The 22,728-nt window shown below is 53.3% G+C and overlaps 7 protein-coding genes across 7 annotated transcripts; 4 read left to right on the top strand and 3 right to left on the bottom strand.

The window, feature by feature from the left end:
- Positions 1 to 1,879: 1,879 nt before the first annotated feature.
- On the bottom strand, positions 1,880 to 2,746 carry PG985_012093 (uncharacterized protein; the record flags this gene model as incomplete). Its single annotated transcript, XM_066831860.1, has 1 exon — positions 1,880 to 2,746. The coding sequence occupies one exon, from the start codon at positions 2,744 to 2,746 to the stop codon at positions 1,880 to 1,882; it is 867 nt and encodes a 288-aa protein (XP_066679910.1).
- A 215-nt stretch (positions 2,747 to 2,961) lies between these two features.
- Positions 2,962 to 4,612, bottom strand: PG985_012092 (uncharacterized protein; the record flags this gene model as incomplete). The annotated part of the gene is made up of 2 exons (XM_066831859.1): positions 2,962 to 3,134; positions 3,238 to 4,612. The coding sequence occupies 2 exons, from the start codon at positions 4,610 to 4,612 to the stop codon at positions 2,962 to 2,964; spliced, it is 1,548 nt and encodes a 515-aa protein (XP_066679909.1).
- Positions 4,613 to 5,729: 1,117 nt separating this feature from the next.
- PG985_012091 (uncharacterized protein) lies at positions 5,730 to 6,212 on the top strand (the record flags this gene model as incomplete). Its single annotated transcript, XM_066831858.1, has 1 exon — positions 5,730 to 6,212. One exon carries the CDS (start codon positions 5,730 to 5,732, stop codon positions 6,210 to 6,212), a length of 483 nt encoding a protein of 160 aa, XP_066679908.1.
- An 844-nt stretch (positions 6,213 to 7,056) lies between these two features.
- PG985_012090 (uncharacterized protein) lies at positions 7,057 to 8,700 on the bottom strand (the record flags this gene model as incomplete). The annotated part of the gene is made up of 1 exon (XM_066831857.1): positions 7,057 to 8,700. One exon carries the CDS (start codon positions 8,698 to 8,700, stop codon positions 7,057 to 7,059), a length of 1,644 nt encoding a protein of 547 aa, XP_066679907.1.
- A 1,749-nt stretch (positions 8,701 to 10,449) lies between these two features.
- On the top strand, positions 10,450 to 11,568 carry PG985_012089 (uncharacterized protein; the record flags this gene model as incomplete). Its single annotated transcript, XM_066831856.1, has 3 exons — positions 10,450 to 10,848; positions 10,919 to 11,201; positions 11,264 to 11,568. The coding sequence occupies 3 exons, from the start codon at positions 10,450 to 10,452 to the stop codon at positions 11,566 to 11,568; spliced, it is 987 nt and encodes a 328-aa protein (XP_066679906.1).
- A 2,606-nt stretch (positions 11,569 to 14,174) lies between these two features.
- On the top strand, positions 14,175 to 15,326 carry PG985_012088 (uncharacterized protein; the record flags this gene model as incomplete). Its single annotated transcript, XM_066831855.1, has 2 exons — positions 14,175 to 14,393; positions 14,535 to 15,326. 2 exons carry the CDS (start codon positions 14,175 to 14,177, stop codon positions 15,324 to 15,326), a joined length of 1,011 nt encoding a protein of 336 aa, XP_066679905.1.
- A 3,041-nt stretch (positions 15,327 to 18,367) lies between these two features.
- PG985_012087 (uncharacterized protein) lies at positions 18,368 to 22,426 on the top strand (the record flags this gene model as incomplete). Its single annotated transcript, XM_066831854.1, has 6 exons — positions 18,368 to 19,150; positions 19,199 to 19,585; positions 19,646 to 20,599; positions 21,361 to 21,495; positions 21,600 to 22,340; positions 22,418 to 22,426. The coding sequence occupies 6 exons, from the start codon at positions 18,368 to 18,370 to the stop codon at positions 22,424 to 22,426; spliced, it is 3,009 nt and encodes a 1,002-aa protein (XP_066679904.1).
- Positions 22,427 to 22,728: the final 302 nt, after the last annotated feature.

Here is a 22,728-nt window from a genome sequence, read left to right as displayed (position 1 = left end):
GTTTGCGACACAACGCGTATTTAATAAGACATGGGCAATGCTGGGTTCCAACACAGGCAGTGCGATGATCACATACCATTTACGCGCTGGTAGATGAGGTGGGTGGCAGCGCATTCGGCACTACAAGACCGCTCCTGACGACAGGGCTCGCCGCCGGTGTCGATATTGTGGAGGATAGCGTTGACCTATCCTGACCCGAGCGGCTGGCACTGATCATCGTGAAGTGCGCATCATACTTCCTGGGTGTGTGGTTCTCCAGATGTGCTCTCCTACTCTCAAATACACACCTGCGTACTAGACTGGTCACACACACTAAAGGCATGTCCTGCAAAGTCAAAGATGCGATCGAGTACTGCCGATCATTTTGTGCTTAGGCCAAAGATCACCCTCCTCGGGACTCCTCAGGGGTTTGGGCCAGGTACCATCTAGGCGAGTTATGCCTGGATGCGCTGTCTGAGCCATGGGGTATTCCCGATACCTGACGATACCCACAGCCTGTCGGCCATTGGCAGGGGATGGAACCGTGTCACTAGATCAGGAGTTGAATTCTCTCTAGTCACTGAGGTCACCTCGGAGACGGTCACTCCCGGTATGGGCTGCGAAGGAGTCCGTTGTTCCGAGGTGCTGGGTTGGTGCATAGCTGCAAAGCGTCGTCAAGCCTTAGCTTACGCCAATGGCAGTTTGAAAACCCATACCGACAAGTCGAGGTAGATCACGATACCGATCGCAAAGAAGCTCTAATTCCACCGGAAACCGCCCGTTATGGTGGTCAGCCATGATCTTAGCGCTTCAGAGACGGGGTGTCAAGGAGGCTACGTACTTGGCAGTACCGACCTAAAGTTCGTAAGTGGCGGCAAGTGCGATTCCGCTTTTCGTACTTTCCTTCTCTCATTGCAACTGCAACTGCAACTGCGATCTACGATTCCATCAAGTTCATATGGTAAGAGGAACCCACGACGCTAGTCTGAAGCTATGTTCAATCAATTGCATACCTAATCTGGTTCTGTCCTTGAATGTGTTTACGCTACTAGGTAGGTACATACACATGTAGGCGGGAAGATTCTGAAGATCTGCAACACTAGTGACGAGTATACAATCAGCCAAAAGAAAGTACACATCTTGCCGGGACTGTCGATCATTCCACCATCATCTCCCAAACGGGAACGCAGCCGTACTACAGCGCAACCTTATTGGCGCTGATGCAACCCCTCGGGATTATAGCCCGTCTCCCTGCGGATTTCCTCCGCCGGACTGTCCCCCACACCAGCTCAGCTCAGCTCTGAATGCCCTCCACTCCACATGCGCGTGTTGACGCAAGGATACGCCTTTTCGCCCTAACCGTACACGACCGTTTGTTGGCTGCGACAGGAGCTGAAAATTAGACGCTGCTGTAGATAATTGGGGCTCACTGTCGTCACTGTGGATGGGAACACCGTGCAACATCCACATGCGACTTTGGCTAGCCTGTTGTAGAAGCACCATGTTACCAGTCCACCGACCAGTTGTTACCAGGCTGCCATCGAACGAACAGGGGGGACACGGCAAGGTCTTGGCCATCCCTCTCCCGTCTCAGTAAGCCTTCAGCCCCAGATCCTGTACGGATCGCGCTTGTTAATGCTTGGTACTGGTAGCACCTGCGCTTCAGAGGATCTCCCACAAGCCAATCAGCACCTCCAGAGCAGTATCAAGCCCTCTCCTATGAGGTGAATTGCGCCCAGGATGTTAGATGTGCTGCCATAAGCACGCACGGCATGCGTGACTCCGAATGGCATCCAACTCACCTGGCAGCCAATTCGGGCCTCCATGCAACCACTTCGGGATATTGATGATAAGCTTTTGTGAGGCTTGATGAGTCTCATTTCCTTCGGACTTGGCAATATTACAAGGCCAAGAACTCAGAGTCTGGATCGATCTCACGCAGGCTGGCCTCTTCGTCGGGCATGCCAATGTGGTCGTATTCGTAATGAAGCCACTCCGGCGGCCGGTGTGCGAGGAACGCCCGGCTCTGCTGATCCCAGGAAAAGTCGGCTGACCACGGGATGTAGCGCGGCCAGCTGGCGTATCTTGAGTTGTGGCCCAGGAAACACTCCCAGCTCATCCAGCTCTTGATCGGGGGCTTGCGTTGGCGGTATCGGTAAATGTAATCGAAGTCTTCCGTGGTGTCCCGGAGCGGGCAGTCGTCGTACATGTGCGCTCTGGCCAGGTTGCACTTGGGGCAACCATCTATCCGGCCGCCTTCGTCCACTGGGCCCACACAGTCTCGTATCGTGTGTCCCTCTCGATTGCAGTTTCCACATATTATCGACTTGGAACGGCGAGGCATTCTCGGTCGGGGTGCCGCGTTGACTATGCCCATTGGAGGGGACTGGCTTCTCTCCTCGCTACTTGTAGTTGAACCTCCGGAGGATGAAGACTTTCGGCCTGACGGACCCGAGACGTTTCTGACTACTATCTCGAGGAAGTCATTCTCCCCAGCCGCCACGAGGTTATATAGGGACTGTTCTGACATGCGCACCTGAGCAGGGCCATTTCGGTGGAGAGATAAACCCTTCTGTAGGACCACCGAGAGCGCATGCAGTGACTCCCAATGCTCGCTGTCGCCTGAAATGGACGGGCTATACAGTGTCGAATCGGACATGCCTGGTGACATCACTGAAGGCGCCATTTGGGGTTCTGCTTGGGGCTCTTTGGGAATTGCGTGACCGCTGACTGTCTGAGACAACATAGCGAAGAAGTCTGAAAGCATGCTGGAAATTATGGCTGCGATTGCAGAAAACAGGAACAATGAGCTTAACGGGCACAAAGAAGGGGACAAGGGGGATTACTATTATTATCAGAGGCCATAGAAACGTTCACCAAACCACGTTTTGGATTCAAACAAAGGGTCATCTCGAAACGATTTTGATTAGTCGTGTTATATACAAACTAGGAGAATGGGAGGAGGTTCGGATGGAATTAGGGTTAGGTTGAGTGTTTGGCCTCATGAAGACGAATCTGCACGCCCGTGCCCGAGCGATTCTCGATGGCGTGGTGAAGCCTGATTCGCCCATCGCCTTGCTCCATGTTCTCGATGCGGTCATATTTTTGACAGAAACGAGACACGATGTAGCTGACTTCCTGGCGGCCGAATTGTTCTGTTGAGCGGCGGTTGGGTGTTAGTAAAGTATCCATCCAGGGTTCGTTTAGGTTTTAGGGGTCACGGGTCAGGGGTAGATATGTAGGTAGAGTTCAACGTACGGCCTAAACACTTCCGCGCACCTGCGCCAAATGGGATGAATTCCCAGCCCGGGCGGTGGGTGGCCCATCGCTCCGGCCGGAACTCGTCGGCATCCTCGCCCCAGATGTCCTTGCGGTGCTGCATGGCGTACAGCGGGACCAGGATCTGGGTCCCCTTGGGGACGAAGATCTTGGACTTGCCGTCGGGCCCGCCGCCGACGGGCAGGACCGTGTCCCGCTGGGCTCGGCGCTCGTTCAGGGGGATGACGGTGGCGATGCGCAGCGACTCGTTGATGACCCACTGGATGTAGTTGAAGTTGTTGAGGGCGCGGAAGTCGGCCTGGTGGGCGCCAAACTGCGCCAGCACCGCCTCGCGCAGCCGCTCGTAGACGGCCGGGTGCCGGGCCAGGAAGTAGAAGACCCAGCCCAGCAGGCAGCCCGTCGTGTCGCGCCCCGCGATCAGGACGTGCAGGGTCTCGTTCCGGAGCTCCCGCGCGTCCTGCGTCTCCTTGGCGAGCTCGCTGAGCAGGTTGTACCGGCCGCCGCTCCGCGTCTTCTCGGCCTTCTCGGTCTTGTTGGCCAGGCGCTCGGCTACGATGGAGCCGGCGAAGTCGTGGATGGTGTCGCAGTGCTCCTTGAACTCTTTGCTGTTCAGGAGCCAGTAGAACTTGGCGAGGGCGCCGCGCTTGTCGATCCAGACTTTCGCCTCGTTGAAGTGGTGGTCGATTTCCTGGCCTTTCTTGTCCGTGATCGCGCCGCCCTTCTTGAGCGTGTGCGTGGAGCGCCCGAAGATGAAGTCGGTCGATGTATCCAGGGTCAGTTTGAACAGGAGCGGTGCGAGGTCAAGGGTTTCGGTCCATCCCGTCGACGAATCGGCCGGGAGAAGCGCGTAGAGGTTCTGCAGATGCTCTTCCTCCAGGTTCGGGTCGCTGATCATCTCCCGGGAGAACTGAGGCCGTAGCAGGGTCCGGCTGTGCTTCCAGATGTCGCCACGGCTGGTGAAGATGCCCTTGCCGAGCAGGGGCATCCAGCTGGCCTGCCGCGTGTCGCTGATATCAAAGTCCGGGCTCGTGAAGAGGGCCCGGCAGTTCTCGGGGTCGCGGGTGACGAATAGCTCATAGTCCAGGATGGGCACCTTGACCGTGTGGCAGTCGGGTCCGCAGGCGTTCATCGTGTCGACGACGAACTGGGGGCCCCGGTCCTCCTTGGTCGCCCGCATCGACTCACGCAGGACCGAGTTGCCCAGCAGGTTCTTGTTGCGGATGACGGGGGGCGACTGGCACCCCAGCGCGGCGGCTTTCGCATTATTGCGACGCTTCCGCAGCTTCGACTTGGCGATGGTGTAGGCCAGCAGAGCGGCGAGGAGGAACAGGGTAGCCTTGGCGTAGCGATGCATCTTGGGAGGCGGGATGACGGGATGGGAAAATGGCTCGGCACCCCAGAAAACAAACTTGGACTAGCAGACGAAGCGAGGGAGGCGCCGAAATAAGTCGTGATGCGGAAGATTCACCCAAGGGGCGCAACTGATCTACAGGGTAGACCTAAAAGTCAGATCATCCCAGCACAGCAATCTAGGGTCGCATAAAAAAAGTAATATGACGTTCGGTCGACTGAATATTCATCAATACAACAAGTGTATGTCTTTGGCCGATAATGGCAATCTCCCGCCATGCAAGCTACTGCTCGAACGGGCTTTTCAGCACACAAGCCCCTTACGCAATGATAACGAAGTAGGCCATCACAATCTTACCCGGGGCGTTCCTCCGAGTATAGACAGACGGAACCTTATGTGTACAATGTCAAGTCTGAATACGGTCAAGCGGGCTCTCCCAGGTGTTTGGGTTCCTCTGTATGCCGTATGGCTTGTTACCCTGTTACGTCCACCTGAGAGCTCGGCGCCGTCCCGAGATTTGGCGTCCTTTTCCAGATCTGCCGATGCCGCTTCACCAGAGATCTGGTCGAAAGGGGCATAGTCATAACAGCCCAAATGTCGGGAGAAAAAAGCAGTCATCGATTACGAAGACCCCCTGTAGTCAGCTAGTATGGTACTTGAGCTAGTGCCCGCTCTCTTGTTTCCCAAGCGACTTCTGTCAGCCGCTAGAGCGTCCGCAGGTACCACATCTTCTAGTAGCCTAGCCCCTATTCCGACCTAAAACCAACAAGGATAGCACGGCGCAGTTTAGCGTATTCGCGACGGCTTGGATCTAATAGCACAACTCCGCTAGGAGAAGAAGTAAGTAAATCGTGGATGTATTGACGTATACGGTCATTAGCCTCAGCTCCGGTCCAAAGACCACCTCAGTTCGAGCTGTCGATCACTTCATAACCGCTCCACGAACCCCCCATTTTTCGGATCGTGGTTCTCCATTAACTTTATCAAGCACGTTCGCTACTATACTACTTCTTCGTACTATCCGAGACACGAATTTCTTTGAAGACTCTTCATCGCATCCCCACAACCTTGCACCCCCTCCCTCTCTCCCTAGACCCAAATCCGCCTAACCACAATCACGATGCGTCCCAGCACTATCCTCTTCACTTTCGCAACAGCGGCCTCCAGTCTGCCCCTGCTCGGGCTGGAGAAGGTCACCGAGAGCCTCGCGCTCGACAAGGTGGTCAAGGAAGTCGGTGGGGTCGTCAAGGAGGTCGGGCAGCTGGGTGGAGGCGGCGGCCTCGTCAACCTGTCCCCCAACGTGAGCCCCAAGCTCGGGCTCAGCAACGACGGCTCCTGCACGGGCGTCGGTGTCTCTGCCTGCGACCCCATCAACGTGGACGGCACCCAGAACTCCAACAACCAGAACAACAACAAGGAGAAGGCCTCGCCCACCGCGACCCCCCAAGGCCAAAGCGGCAGCGGTGGTGGTGGTCTCATCAACGTCGCCCCCGTCATCTCGCCGGAGGTGGATGTGTCCAATGATAACAGCTGCACCGGCATCGGCATCTCCGTCTGCGATCCCATCAATGTCGGAGGAACACAGAACTCCCACAACTCCTAGAGAAAGTGGTCTAGACCTATCATTATCCTTTGAAGCTGGATCATCTTGCAACCTCTGCCGTTACTGTATTATACTTAGATGCGGGCGTAGGAACTCGTTTATTTCCGCTTCTGGGTGAAAGCGAAGGACATTGTTCTGTCTATCGTACGACATCGCCTCTTCCTCCGAGACATACGGGGGCGATTATGTGCTTTTTATAGATCAAGTCAGAACTGTAATGCTTCAATTCATTTATTTCGGCACCATTTTTCCGTTCCATGCCGCCGACATTGGTATTTGTGTCCTTGTCAGCCAGAAAGTGTGTTAATGTGCCATAATGTTGACTTCATAAATGTCCTTTTGGAACATGGATACAGTTTACTATTATGTTCCTGTGCGTGTTACAGTTGTAGTCTGCAGAGTGTATTCAGGTACACGGCAAGACCCTGCAGATCAATGGATGTGACCAGCTTGGAAGTTTGAAGATTAGGTATTTATGACCGGGATTTCGTAAGAACCGTAACTAAAAAAGTAATGAAATGTCTCAAAACCCGCGTTGAAGATTCTAGACTCGTACAAGCGAATATGTCCAATGCCCCATGTTAAAAGTAACTCAATTGTGCCCCCCTTTCCCGAGAAAATGCAATATGTGAAGTGATGTGGGTTACCGAAATAAGGAAAACTCAAACTGACGCCACATCATAAACCAACGGGTCTGATGTTTCTGATCGCCTGAAAATCCCTAAAGCTGGAAAAGAAGATCTCAATTATCCTGCAGTATAATCGTACTATGCACGCGCCTCTCCGCAGTGTCTCTATATGGCCGTTACCTTAACGGCGACACCATCTCGGGGTCGGAGTACCACTAAAGAGCGCAAAAGTTAGTCTTTCGGACTCCAGTCTGAGGAAGGGGGAGGGTTGTGGGGGAAGTAAACTCACGCCTCCACATCTTGAGAGACTCGGGGTCCTCCACGTTCACATCGCGCTTGAACTCGTACATGCTGAGCACGCAGCAGAGGAGGATCTTCATCTCCGTCTCGGCGAACTTGCGGCCGATGCAGCCGCGGGGGCCTTGCAGGAAGGTCATGTAGGCATTAGGGGTGCACGACTTGGGAAGGTCGTCCCATCGGTCCGGGTCGAACTCGTTGGCCGTCTTGCCCCAGTACTCGGGCATGCGGTTGATGGTGTTGGCCAACACGTAGAGGGTGGTACCGGCCGGGACCTTGTAGCCAGCCAGAACGTCGTCCGCGATGGCTTCTCGCACCGTCATGGGAATAGGGGGGATGTAACGAAGGGACTCGCGGCACACGTTATCCAGGTAATGCAGCTTGTCAGCGTCGGCATTGATGATTTGCTCAGGGTCGAAGCGGGTCTGCTTGTCGAAAAGGAAGGGCATGTGATCCTTGATCTCCTCGCGCAGACGCGACTGGATGAAGGGGTGGGTAGAGAGGAGGTGAATGGTCCAGGCTACGCCCGTAGCAGTCGTATCGTGGCCAGCGCCCAAGAACGTCATGATTTGGTCGCGCATAGTTTCAAAAGACAGGCCAGTCTCGCCCTGATCCTTGAGCTTCTTGTTATCCCTGGCAATGAGAGACAGGATGTCCTTGCCACCTGTGTTGTTCTCGGCCTGCTCCATTTTCTCGGTGACAATTTCGGTAGCCTTGTCCAAGATGATTTTACGAGACGTCTGGACATCCTGGTTCATCTTGGAAGGAATGGCTTTGCTGGCCGGGATGAAGGCTTGCAGACCGTGCATGATGCGGGAGGCAATGTCGAAGGCGAAGACGAGACGGTAGGCCTCGCGAATGGGTGTCTCGGGATGCTCGAGAGAGTTGATCTCGTATCCGAAGCCGGCCTTGCCAATCATGTCGAGCGTGGTTCTGTTGAGCCACTCGAGAACTTCAATCGACTTGGTGGTGACGCCCTCGGCTGTCATCTCATCTCTCCAGCATTTCGCGAGGAGGAGCGACTTCTCCCAGAAGACGGGGGTGAGGGCGCGGATGGACTGGATGGAGAAACCGGGCGCCAGCGACTTGCGCTGGTGGATGTGCTCCGCGCCCTCCGCCAGCAGAACTCCCTCGCCGAGAATGCGCACCATCCAGAGCTTCGCGCGCAGAGGCTTCGGGTAGTTGTAGGGGTTTCTCACGGTCATGTGCTTCAGAGCGTCGTCGTCGGCAACGGAGAGACGCTCAGAGCCGAAGGGGAAGAAGTAACGGATCATGGGACCGTGGATTGCGTGCCATCTTCGCTGCGGCACACCGCACTCTTCGGTAATGATGCTGAAGAACTGGCCCCAGAGAGGGAAGCCGGTGACGGTAGGCACATGCCTCAGCTCGGAAATGTAGAAGGGGTATATCCAACTGGCCCAGATGACGGCGTACAGAGGGATGACGGCCGCGCAGGCTTTGGCGACAGTGGAAACGACTGGGAGCTCGGCATGCTTAGCCCACGCAAACGAGGCAGCTCCAGCAGCTACCACGACGGTGTTCAATGTGACTTTAGACGCCATGGTGATGCCTTGACTTGGAACAGAAGTGTCAGGAGCAGTAGGTTATACGAGACAAAAACAGAGGGTAGGATGGGAGGGAAAGTGAAGCAAGTCCGTGAGTGTTTATATCTATTGCTGGGTGAGCAGTGGAAATGCTTATGATGTTTACAGCCAAGACTGGGACTGATCGGCAAGAAACCAGTTTTATACCTAAAGCACAACAGACAGACCTGTCAGTCAGATGTCCATCCATAATCTCTCCTCACTCCTTCCGAACCCGAGTGTCGCGCAGGCAAAAGGAGCCAAGGTATTGGAGGCTCCACCGGAACCTGAACTTTGCATCATGAAAATACTCACCACGACGCGATAGCCTTCGGGCGGTGGCCTGATCTGCTGTGACTGGCCAGCCATGGGAAGGGACACCAAAGTAGCAAAGTTCCGGTGCTATACGAGCACTTGGCTGGCCGCCCCCTTGTGATGACGATCTTTACGGGTAGTGCTCTAGAACGACGAAATCTCAGACATCACAAATTGGGAAGACCATCTGTGCTGCAGGGCAAACGTACGATTTGCCATGTAAAATCTCAGGCAAGGAAGCCCCTGCCAATCACCTCCCCCCCCTCGGGACGTGGAACACGCGCGCCATTGTCAGCAAGGAAAATTGAACAGGTAGGGGGGTACCCAGGCTACCCGAGACCCACCCCTAAGCATCTAGTACCAAAAAGCAAAGAACAATGTACTACTTCCGCATCTACCTACTTCTCTAACAGCCCACTATCACAACCATTGATTGAATTTTCAACGGTACGGCTGTGACGTCAAAGTTGACGATGCCATACCTGCGGTGCACGCTGAGTTGGGCTTGCTATAATCTCGGCGTAATTATGCTTAGGACGGCAGTTGTAAGAACTAGAGGGCGTTAGCAGGACTGAAGGCTACCAAAGCCACGGATGCTTAGGCGGCGGGAAGGTTGTGGTGTAGTAGGTGACTCGGAGTGTGCTCTCCAAGTATGGAGAAACCGAAAAACGCCTTTACGGTTTGGGACTATACTCGAGCTGAGGTTGGGATCGGCAGCTAAACAGTGTCTTGGTAATAAGTAGGTAGGTTGGAGATTAGCCTACCCGACAAGTTACTGCGAGTCCCAATTGAGTGGTTTCGCACCAAAGTCGGTGACTTTCTACAAGTAGGCGTGCCGGCTAGATGCCCACCAATGGGACACGAGATCGGCGATTATCTCGAGCTGAATCACCCCTGTTATTGCGAGCAGACACACGTTTGCCTACCCATCAGCCTGCGAGTGGAGATATCGTCAACACAAAAACCATGTACGAATCATTGCATAGGCGGCACCTCCACATGGCCCCTCTAAACAGCACTATTGTACGCATGCGGAAATTTCACCAAGCACCTGCATCTCGACCTAACCGTCAGAAGACTGTCACGACCGCTCGGAGAGGCAGAAGATCGGCATGGCGACTGGCGACGCCATCTACGCGATCGGGCAGCGGCAGCTAGCCGACGAAGCGAAAGGGCCCTCCACAGTATGCCACTTGAGAGAGCGCGAGCAGACATCTGAGACTCTTGCGTTAGGACATGCAAACTCACGGACTCTTGATACCCGGTGGCCTGAGAAGTACATATATCTATTCCGCGCTCCTCGTACGATTATTTGAGACCTCCCATAAGTCGTCCTCATCCCTTATCCCGTCGACACTCCTCTCAGAGCCGGGCACCTTTTCGTATACTGCATCACTTGATTATTACTTCATCATGTCTATGGAAAGCTCTTTCCCCCTCGCCAAGTCGGGTGTCATCCCGCTGGCGCCTTGGAAGGCCTTTGACCATGTATACACCTCGGTCATGGGCTACCGGGCAGAAGAGTTCCGCTTCGTCGAGGGCAAGACGGCCTTTTCGACCTGGCCTGAAGTCTTGGGCATGATCGTCCTCTATGTCACAGTCGTCTTTGGCGGACGCGAGTTCATGCGCAACCGCCAACCACTCAAGCTGAACGGTCTCTTCAAAATCCACAACCTGTTCCTGACCCTGCTGAGCGGTGGTCTCCTTGTCCTTTTCATGGAGCAGCTGGTCCCTCAACTCTGGAGGGACGGCTTGTACGAGAACATCTGCGGGGCGGATGGCTGGACCAAGCCTCTCGTCACCCTTTACTACGTAAGTCTTCCAACGAGATATCGGAACTGTTTTGCGAGGCACATGGCTAACTAAGTGAAACGCCCAACAGTTGAACTACATTACGAAATACATCGAGCTTATCGACACCGTTTTCCTGATGGTTAAGAAGAAGCCACTCACGTTCCTTCACACCTACCACCACCCGGCGACCGCCCTGCTCTGCTTTACCCAGCTCACCGGTAACACGTCCGTCTCGTGGGTCCCCATCACCCTGAACCTGACGGTTCACGTGGTGATGTACTGGTACTACTTCCAGAGTGCCCGGGGTATCAAGGTCTCGTGGAAGGAGTGGATCACCAGACTCCAGATTGCGCAATTCGTTATCGACCTTGGTAAGTGGCTCGATGGGAAGGCTTCCAATCCATCCATAACAAAAGCTAATTGGGTGCCCTAGGTTTCATCTACTTTGCATGCTGGGACTACTACGCTAGTGCCCACGCCCCGTGGCTGCCCCATGTCGGCCGCTGCGCCGGCAAGCCCTTGGCCGCTTGGATGGGCTGCGTTATTCTCAGCTCCTACCTTGTCCTTTTCGTCGTCTTCTATATCAACACCTACCGAAAGGTCGCTCAGCGCAAGATCAAGGCTGGCATCCCGCAAGACGCCAAGTCCAATGTCTCCACCATGAAGGAGAGCGCCCACAAGGTGGCCGACAGCTGCAGCGGCGTGGCTCACGCCCGCACCCTTCTTTCCGAGAAATAAAATACGCCGGACGCATTTCGACACGCAGCATGACACGACCCATACCAGGTCGCTCTTTCCTAACTCGTCTCTGCTGCATACCAACCTTAACTCGCATCGGGGCCAATATCCATGATTCCTTTTATTCAAGTTTTTGATTGCTTTTTCTATTAAACAAATATCTATGTACCTACTTTTCTCTTCTGCATTCTACGGCGAAACACAGGACAGTTAGGTTGGGGGTGCTTTTCATTAAGGGCTGAGATTCGACTAGCACTAATAAACATGAGCTTGTAAACCACTTCAATTCATGAGCCAATTGGCAGTGCATATTATTGACACAAGCAAATGACTGGGCGTATAAAACTTGATGCATTCAGGTGGGTGCGATTGGTGTCTGCTGCTACTTCCTTCAACCTGCTGTGTTTTCTTTCATCTGCTCTCAACGTTTCCCTCGAACATCGTAAGCAGCATGTAATGATCTATCAATAAAAGTGGGAGTGACGTTGAATCACACTCGATAGGAAAGAGCCCCCTGTCCCTGTCCCTGTCCTGATTTGGTCTTGCTAGCGGGCGGGAGCGACGGCAGGGATTATTTTGGACATGCCGCTACAGCTACAGCTTGGGCGGGCGTCAGGTTACGCCCCAGTCTGCCAATCGCCCCGTCGCGTTGCAACATGACCTTAGCTCAGCCAGATCGTCGAATCAACGTTTGTGGCTTATCGAGTCTCTGGAAAAATTCCGATCTTTAGCGAAGCCGCAAGCGTCCCATGGCCAGCAACCCTGTCCCTGATCCCTTCCCTCTTGGCGGCGCTAGAAGCAGCAACAAGTTACGACAGTCAACTCCGCTAACTCTGATGATCGTCACGTCAACAAGCACCATTTCTCTGTCTTTCCGAATCGGTCTCTTTTTCTCCAGCCCGATTTCTTTCGCTAGCTGACATGCATATGCATGCGTGACGGGATTGGACAATGCTCCTGTCCCTTTTCCTTCTATCTAGTCACCACTTCTTGCCATCATCGGTGTCATGTCTCCATACGTAGAGGGAGCGCCTCCGGACATCCTTTGCATTCAGATTCTCAGCTCTACACGGGACGGATTTCTATTCTCGTCTGTGATGTCTGCGCCTTTGGTCAGACATCTGAACCATTAGTCAGGTTCCAGATGCATCCCAACTCTTCTGCCACTGGGAGTCTGTTCTGGACATTAAGCTCCACCACAATTAGATGGGCAAAACAAGAGGCAATCTTCCATGGAAGCTACGTCGACTAGCTTAGTTGAAATACCGGAAGCTAGTATCCCAATCACGATCCGGTAGCGAGTGACATAGCGTTACAGCTCAACTAATGCCGCAGCTGTCACCGCCGCCGCCTGAGCTTACGAAGCGGGACACAGCAAAACTTCGTATGGGATAAGGCCATGCTAGGAACATGACCAGCCGTGCCTATGCAGTCAGTCAGTGGCGTCCATTGGTAACATGGTCTCTTCTTTAGAGGTAGTCTAATTGGTGGCCCTCGAGCCCTACCGAAGACACCGCCCACTTGGTTCGTTAGCTCCGCCATATCCCACCGGATAGCAGAAATCCCGTGGAAACGGGGCCTGGAGAATTCCCGTCCTGGTGACCGGCTCGGGCTGAAGACCGAGGCGTGGGAGAAAGGTTTACTTAGGCTTACCTCATCCAGCACGCCTTCGATGAAGATCAACATGAAGTCCGACAGCCTGGAGTCTGTTACCGGGTATTTCGGGCCTTTTCTACCAGCCATCGATGCGAACAGATCACAAAGGGACAAGCTCAGCGGCGGCTGTCGGGCTTCACTTGCTCCCCAATGCATGTGTCGTTGTCGGGCGCTTTTTCCATGGCATGTAACGGTCGAAATGACGAAAAGTAGGCAAACAAGCCTAGCAAGGCATATTCCGCTGCCACCTGACCGGCCTGTCTCTTCAACTCTGCTCCAAGCCTAAGGAGCATCTGCTCATACTCTCCACTGTGTCAGCTATTTTGGTTTTTGAATCCGGACAAGATCGGCGGAAAGTGAAGATGGCCCAGACATGTGCCCGTTACTACCATCGCCCGACCACCGGTACATGCTCTACTGCAGCCCATACACTGCTGACTGTCGATCGTTACCACATCGGACGGTCGTACCCTAGCAGGCTAACTGGTGTATGCATTGCTCGGATCCTGCTAATCAAAGGTGCCCCAGACGGATCCAGGCGGCCATCGAATTCAGAATTTTTGACAATTAGTCTCAACTGGAGGTCTAGTCTGCTTCGAAGACTCTTCCCTGTAAACATTCAAGTGGCTCTGGACCTTGTGGAGATTTACGACTGATCGTGCCACAGTCGTGAAGATTCCCGGTCCATCAAACTTCATCTAATGATATCACTCGTTTAGCTATACTGTTCATTTGGCCCCTTGTCCGATCATTACTACCCTTCGGTTTTCTTAGCCTTCAACTTGCCTTCCGTACTACTTTTATATAATACAGCAGCATCATCAGCATAGCGACATAACCGACATCACCGGCACGCTCCTCATCACGAACACATTCATGACGAGAATCTCAGCAACCTAGTCTTTCGTAATAATCCATCTGATCACACAGTCGGATATTCGAACGTCAACATGTCAACCACATTTCTCTTCGGCTCCATCAACGACAGCCATGAGTCGACGTATGGAGCACTGCGGCCACCAGTCAGGCATCTTTCTGGAGGCGACAACTCAATGTCCCTCTCTACTACACAATTAATTCAGTCATACATCTCCTGGTCGACGTTGTGGTTTTTGCTGCTCTGCACCTTCGTCGCGTTCAACCACAAGCATATGCCTCTCATGTGGCATGTAAGTAGTAAACCAATATATAGTCTTCTTATGTCTTTAACTAATACCTTTACTCAAAAGATGCGCATAGTAAATTCGTTTCGATTTGTTTGCCGTTCACAGCGACCGCGAGTTGCTTTAGGGCCGTCACACATTTTCCAGCCGCTGATCACCTCCTCAAGAGCTCAGCTGATGGAGATTGATTTCAACTTACACAAAACAAATTCTTCTTACTTCGCCGACCTGGACATTGCCCGGGGGCATCTTGTCTGTACCCTGTTCTCGGAAGCTATCGCGTACATGCGTGGGGGCACCGAGGCATGGGCTGGTTTGTCTTCCAAGAAGCCAATGTTCGGGCTTGCTCTGGGCGCTACCAGCTGCAGTTTCAAGAAAGAAATCAAGCCGTACGAGGAGTACGAGATGTGGTCCAAGATCCTCTCGTGGGACGAGAAGTGGATCTACATCGCTACCCATTTCGTACGCAAGGGCGCTGCGAAGCCCAAGTCGTATTCTCTCTACCCCCAGCAGAACAAAGAGGTCGCTACAGAGGAAGAACTGTATGATCAAACTGCTGTTGATACCAACAAAGCAATCTTCGCCACGGCCATCAGCAAGTGTGTGTTCAAGTCAGGCCGGAAGACTGTCGCGCCTGAGCTCATGATGCAGGTTGCTGGCCTGCTACCGACCCCTTCTGCGGGTGCTGCCAACGAAAAGAGGAGTGCCGAAGAACTTGATGAGGTATCATGCACCCTCCTCAAGGTTGAACAGCAGCGACAACAAGGTCTCAAGACGGCACAGATGCTCGCAGCGGAGAGCCAAGCGCCGCTGGAGGCAGAGTTCCATGGTAACGATACCGATGCTTCTCTGGGTCGTCACAGTGATGGATCGGGAGTCGCGGGTGTTGTTTCTACACTCATGCAGCTAGCTCACCTACGCAGGTCCCAGCTTCTGTGAGGCCTGGATGGCAGCCACCTTGGGATTGCGAACTTTGCCAAAGGGGACACTCATTCAAAAACCTTTCATTTTATTAATTTGCTCATCTACGGACATTGCAAAGGCGTTTCTGGGATTGGATGGCCACAATTACCACCACATGAGGCTTACAGCTGGGAGGCAGGTTTCCTTTCCATGAAGATACCATTCATTTTGTTTCATCAGCTTGCGAGCTATATTTGGGTACAACTTCCCTTCGCCCGTTTTATCTTATAGATTATTTCAATATCAACTTCGTTGTAATTTGTTCACATACCAAACAACAGGCGAGACGATGCAGTGCGACCCCGCCCGACATCTCCCCTGACCAAGCCAGTCCTGCGACAGGGAATCTCGGGGTGCGACTGAAATGGAAGAACTAATCAAAATAACGTGTATAGTTTACCAAAGTAAAAATGAACACGCTTGGGTATTTGAATCTATCCAAGCTGCCGAGTAACCTTTTTACCTATTTGTTCATCACTTGCTTTGCTTGGTACCCGTCGGCATCTATAGCAAAGGGGACCAGTCTTGGCGATCTCGTATGTGCCCTCGCAGTAAAACCGGATTTCAATCTCCCAGTTGACTCAGAAATCAAACCCTATCTGCAATTGATTCCCTGCGTCTCTCGCTGTAAGGACCCTCCGTGCTTGGCTGGACCTCAATTGTCTCGGAAATGTCTTCTCCCCATACGCCTGCATGCACACACAAACGGGATTAATACGAGATAAGATGGAGGAGGGGGCCCGACGCCGGGGCCGATGACTTACCGGGCGAGCACACCCTTTTCCCAAGTCAAGTCACCGTCAAGCCCCATTGAACTCTAAATGGGAGGGAGATGGTGCGTGTGTGGTTCGCGAACAGAAGAAGCAAGGAACAATTGCAAGGGGGGGTATAACGAAGCCGCAGGTAACAAGACCAGTGGCCCGCGATTGGATTACCCCCCCTGTTGGTAACATTGGCAAAAGCACACTTGTAAGTTGCCGGGCATCCGACTCCACACAGGCGCGTTTATGTTCCGTCTCTAAGTACACATATATGTCCTAATGTAGAGTGCATATACATGTCTGCATCCCGCTAATAGTATGTGAACGATAGTGTGGGCACATGTATGCCATGGAAGCCAGTTCGCGAAAAAGCGGACTGCCTGGTTGCAGCCCCATACAGCTTGGCGAGCTGAACTACCTACTCCAGAGCGAAACAAGCTTCTGGCGTGTCCCTGGCACTGGGGACACCAATAGAACAAACATATCGAAGCTAGGCAAGTAGATGAGAGTTCGGAGTAAAACTCCTTGCGAAGCGGATACGAAGGATCAGGAATTGCAAGGAAGAGAAGCCTGGAAAAAACCGGAGTAGCCCGCCGTGCCGGTAAAGCTGCTAACTTACCCAGCTTTACTGCCTTGCACTAACTCTTGCGCCATTTCTTCCCGGGCCACCACGAGAAGTTTACTTGGACGCATCCAGAAAGGCGCTATCTGGATAGCTTGAGGGGGGAACCCCGTCTTCCCGTCACCTATTACGTAGCTCTACTTGACCCAGCTGGCTGGGGTGGAGCATCGTGAGATCCAGAATCCCGAGATCCTTACTACGGTAAATCTCTTTCGACTGTTGTGGGCGAATGAATGCCCGTCTGATTGATCTCACAATCTGCCTACCGGCTTAGATCTGGCCTAGCAAAGTGCTTAACTCAGCGCTACATACTGGGATCGCCCAGCCTATCGGCCCTTGTCTTCTTCGCCCACCCAACGAGTCGGCCACCGGGCAGCCCCTGCAGCCCCTGGCCCTCCCATACTGGAGAGGTGACAAGGCATCTTCGTGTGGGCGACGGGGTGGTGGCGCCGACGGCGCAGCCTCTACGGTGGGCATGAGGAGGGGGAGGCTTCGGCAGTGATGCGGCCCAATACTCCGGCAAAGCGAGCACTAACACGAAGCATCGTCATGATAACGCAAGCCACGATTGGAACTTCGCTTCGTACTGTCTAGCCAAGAATATGTTACCGGGTAATAGCACTGTATAGCGTACCTATGTATTTCATGGAGTTAGTGGAGGAGTGTTCCCGGTCACTTAGCCGGACATGTACTTACCTACTTACCTACATACTTACTAACACAGCGGGATATCGAGCCAAGAAAATAACAATATCAACAGCACTAAAGTGATCGACATATCAGTCATTTCGTAGCCGCAGATTGCTTCCTTTTTCCCAGTTGCCCAATATTCGTCCTAAAATACTCACCAGCAAAGGAATGGGTCCCACGTGGGTTGTCAACAGATCGACAGACGAACACATCATCGAGTGAGGTCGAACCAGGAAAAGTGCATTCGGGGGAGATTGCAGCGAGACTTCCTCTCTTGGCCGAATAGGCAGACTTGGCCGGGTAGAGCGAGATCCTTCGGACAGCCTCAGCTGACCATCCATCATCCATCGAGTTCCTTTCGGAATCGTACGACTTATACCTCATCATCAAGTCTGCAAAGTACCGGATCCCATTTGCGTTATATCTTGTATACACACGCTGATTGCTGAGTTGGTTGAAGTGCAAGGGGTAAAGGCCTGGGAATCCTCTTTGCCCCCGAATCATCTGTACTGTCGGCCCCAAGCGTGAGCCTCGCCCGGTACATGTTCCAGATCAATTAGGGTGGACATCGCTTTTGGGTACGTAACCTTGATCGAGATCAGTGCAGCACGTCAATTGCCAAAGTTTGATTATGCCTGTGCAGCTGGATGGAGCCCTCTCTCCCTTCCATGCTAATTGCGAACAATAGTCCTCCTGCAGGAAACATTGCCGTGTTGCAAGAAGCAGTGCACAGGACGCTTCCTTTTGCCGCAGTAACCTGGCATCTTAGCGCAGTGACGTGAACCGCACTCGCAGTGTTGTTTGTCCGTGAGGTAACGCGACACGCCTCAGAGCCAGTTCCCTGTGGCTACTTACATGCGAACGGTGGCTCCGACAAAACGGAAGTCTTTTTGGGGAAAATGTCCACGTTCGAACCCATCAACCCAGGAGCCACACGGAAAAAGATGGCGGCACCAGGCGGAACAGATTGGCCCTTGAGGCTATCGTCGTCCTCGTCCTCCGACGACCTGCCAGGAGCCATTGGCACCGAGGGTGAGAAGGCCGTCCAACCTTCGCCGGCTAATGAGGACCGCCGTGCATCATACGACCACAACGACGACCTGTCATTGTCCCCAGTGCCCAATCGAGGTCCCCAAAATCATGACTCTCTCGGCGACAGTGACCACTTCGGGAGCATATACAGACACTCCCAATGTTTCTCCACGACGACCTCGGAGAGGCCCCTAAGGCAGGCGGACTCGTTTTATGAGAGGCCGTTATCCTTCAACGCCGACGAGCCAGAGGAGCAGCTGGATGTACCAGAGTCGGCACACATCAAAGATGACACGAAAGGGCGGTCCCGGTTCTCGCTCGACAATGAACGCTTTAGTGTTCTTTCCGACATTTTGCTCATGTACTCTCCTGGACTGAGCCGCCTAGCATCAAACAGCAGCCAAGAGAACCACTATTTGAAAAACAGGGAACGGAGGCTTCAGGTTCTGACGCCAATTAGCGAGCAACGGCACCCTGGAAAGGCTGGGGCGCGGCTTAGTAGACATACCATACCATGGGAACCATCCGTTGAGGACAGTCCCGATGCGGATCGCGTGGACAAAAGCCTTCGGGACGCTCTCGACAAAACCCAAAGCAGCAACAACGAAGTCCAGGGCCTATCTTTAGGTCTCCTCATCACTGGATTGAGCTTGGTGGTGTTCTTGATCTCAATCGACAGGACCATCATCACGACTGTAAGTAATCTGCTCTGACGTTTTTTGACCACATGCTAACTCCCGCAGGCAATTCCATACATCACAGCCGAGTTCCACAGCACGCCGGATATAGGATGGTACGGTTCGTCGTATCTGTTGACTGCCTGTGCATTTCAACCTGTATTCGGCCGTGTTTTCACACTATTCCATATCAAGTGGTCATACATGCTCGCCATGTTCATGTTCCTACTCGGGTCCTTGATTTCAGGGGTTGCGCCGAGCTCTATGACTCTCATTATCGGCCGAGCTGTGGCGGGCTTTGGAAGCGCCGGTATTCTTACCGGAAGTTTTGTGATTGTTGCTACCGGTGTGCCACTCAAGGCACGTCCGATTTACACGGCAATAGTAGGACTGATGTTCGGTGTTGGCGCAACCGTTGGCCCGTTGATTGGCGGTGTTTTCACTGACCTCGCGGTATGTACCGAACCTCTTCGTTGATGTGATCGAACGCAGCTGACACTGTTATTCAACCAGACATGGAGGTGGTGCTTCTACATCAACCTCCCAGCCGGGGCGGTCACCGTAATCGTTATGGTACTGGTCTTTCACCCAGCTCCTCAAACCCACCTACACCGCCCGTTTGTCGACCGCCTCATTGATTTGGACATCATCGGCAATTTCATCCTCCTGGGAACGTCTGTCATGCTGTTCCTCGCACTGGAGTTCACAACTACAGGCGAGTCTTGGGGCAGCGTTAAGACAATCGGCCTGCTCAGCGGTTTCGGGGCAGGCGTCCTGGCGTTCGTCATCTGGCAGTGGTGGAAACAAGATGGCGCGCTGATCCCGCCATCCATCGTGACACAGCGAACCGTGGCCGCGGCCTGCTTAACAGGTTTCTTCACGTATGGTGCGCTGCTCATCCACACCTACTTCATGCCAATCTGGTTCCAGGCGGTGTGGGGGTACACAGCTATTCAGTCGGGTGTGGCCATGATCCCGTACTTCGTGGCGAACGCACTCTTCTCCCTCTTTTCAGGCATCTTCGTCTCCAAGGTCGGTTATTTCACCCCGCCGGCCATCTTGGGCAGCGCCATTGGAACAATCGGCTGCGGCATGTTCACTTTGTTCCGCCCCAGCATGAGCACTGTGATGTGGATAGGACTGCAAATTCTCGCCTCTGCTGGCTTCGGTATGTCGATCCAGCAAGGATTCACCGCAGTCCAGACCGTCCTCTCCAAGGACGACGTAGCTGTTGGTACAGCATCCGTGGTCGCAGCGCAGTCACTGGGCGGCGCCGTCTTCATTTCAGTCGGAAACAACGTCTTCCAAGCCCGCCTTCGATCCATCATTGTCGCTGACAATCTCAAGGGCATTGACATCGATGCCGTGGTCGCAGCGGGAGCGACAGCGTTCCGGCACCTCGTGCCCAAGAATGAGTTGGATCAACTCATTCTTGATTACAACGGGGCACTCCAGACGGTGTTCCTTGTCGCTGTTCCCCTCGCAGGCTTGGCCTTTCTCTCATGTTGCTGCCTTGAGTGGAATTCAGTCAAAGGCAAACCGACTTCAACGACCGAGGCGAGTGAGAAGGGAAGGAGCTAAGCAACCTAATGATGACGACCCAGGAACACGATTATCATGTCCATACTTAATTTCTAATGTTCAAATTTTAAATTTTTTTAAATAAACAATATACATACTTTTCTCATGAATAACAAATGCCCGAACGTCCAGTGCCCATTGTTTGCGCATGAACGTCGGGCCCTTTTTACCACTGAGTGTGAATAATGCCGCTTACTTAATCCGTATCAGTCATCGTCCCAACTCCAAAGTACAGAGGCAGACCGCCGCGACCGTGCACGTGCCACCGAGAGCGGGCCCAATCATCACCTTATTTGCCTGTCGCAAGACTTGATTGATGATTGCTGGATGCTATTCATTATTCAGGCTGCATTGTTGCCGCATGCGGGCAATGATCAAACACAGGTGCAACTCTGCTTCACGCCTCACCTTGATATAGGTATCGCTACTTTGAGTATTCACACTGCTGCTCAGTAGTTTCCTGCCAGATTGCGCTGCTGGAGACTTCTAGCCCGCGTTTCTTGGCCAGCCTCAAATCGGTGCCATTTAATTGAGGACCGACCATTGTCAACCCGTATCCATCGAAAAGAAGGCTGCGACAACATCCCTCTTTCCCAACTCTGCGGCCACACAACGAGATATCGATAACGTCTTGCGCCAACATCAAGATGATGGACGCACGCGAGGTGGCCAACCGCGTCAAGGCGCTGCAGGGCTCCATCGGCAAGAGCGAACCGGCCGATATCATGTCGCAAATCGAGACGCTGAAGAAGGAGGTCGCACCCACGGAAGAAATGCTGCGAGTAGGTAGCCACCCTTTCTTCGCTGCTTAGCCCTGGCTTTGGACCATTCCTCCCTCGAAAGACTGTGTTGTTCAAGATGGGTTTGCTAACATGAGTACTTCTAGACTACCAAAGCCGGCCTCCTCATGGGCAAGCTCCGACAGAATGCGAACAAAGACATAGCACGCGCCGCCACCGAGGTTGTTGTCAAGTGGAAGAAGTGTGTCGAACAGGAGAAGGCCGCGAAGAAGGGCAAGGCCTCCGCGTCGCCTGTTCCCAAGCCTGCGTCACCCGCACCCAAGCCTGCCGGCACCAAGAAGAAGTTCGAAGGCGATCCCGAGAAGCGCAAGTTTCAGGACGACGGCGTAGACATCAAGCGTACAGGCTCATCGGTTCGCGACAACTGCGTTGGTCTCATCTACAACGGTCTCGCCTATCGTTCCACCGAGTCGGTTGATTCTGTTCTTCAGCGTGCGATCGAAGTCGAGCACGCAGCCTTCAAGCACTTCAACGGCGAGGGCAAAGAGTACAAGGAGAAGATAAGGTCTTTGTTCCAGAACCTGAAGGTCAAGTCCAATTCCGACCTGGGCAAGGGCGTGATGTCTGGTGAAATCATCGCGGATAAGTTTGTCCGCATGTCGAGCCAAGAGCTGATGTCGGCCGAGATGCGCAAGCAGAACGCCCTGCTCGAGGAGGAGAACATGAAGAAGGCGCAGATTCCCATTGCAGAGAAGAGTATGAGTGAATCGCTGGAATGCGGCAAGTGTAAGAAGCGTATGGTGGCATACAGCCAAGCCCAGACACGCAGTGCTGATGAACCTATGACGACCTTCTGCGAGTGTATGAACTGTCGCCATCGCTGGAAGGTAAGTTCTCCCCCGAAATCTACAGATGATGTGACTCGTCACCTCTACATACAAGTACTGACAATAGTGGACGGCAGTTCTCTTGAGCGCTCACACACTCTGCACCCTACATACGAGTTGGTCCCGGCCTGGATCACACCTGGGCAGCCAGCCATGTGGGAACTTTTCTTGGGCTTTGCATTCACGTTTCCCTCTAGGGTTGCAACAGACGGCATTGGCTGGCGGAGGCGTTACGAGTTTCGATTGGGGAGGCCCAAGGGCATGAGGTATCTTTACAGAATGGCGTACGATAGGAGAATACTCCTTCTCTACAATTTTTTGCTATTTCTGTTCCTTGCAGATTCGGCAGTTTCCTAATTCGAGTGGTATGATATCGATCATGAGCAAT

This window comes from Apiospora marii (genome assembly GCF_038362585.1).
Source record: "Apiospora marii strain CBS 49790 chromosome Unknown utg000009l_segment0_segment0, whole genome shotgun sequence".
Lineage (NCBI taxonomy): Eukaryota > Fungi > Ascomycota > Sordariomycetes > Amphisphaeriales > Apiosporaceae > Apiospora > Apiospora marii.
This window is presented reverse-complemented; position numbering and strand designations above follow the sequence as displayed.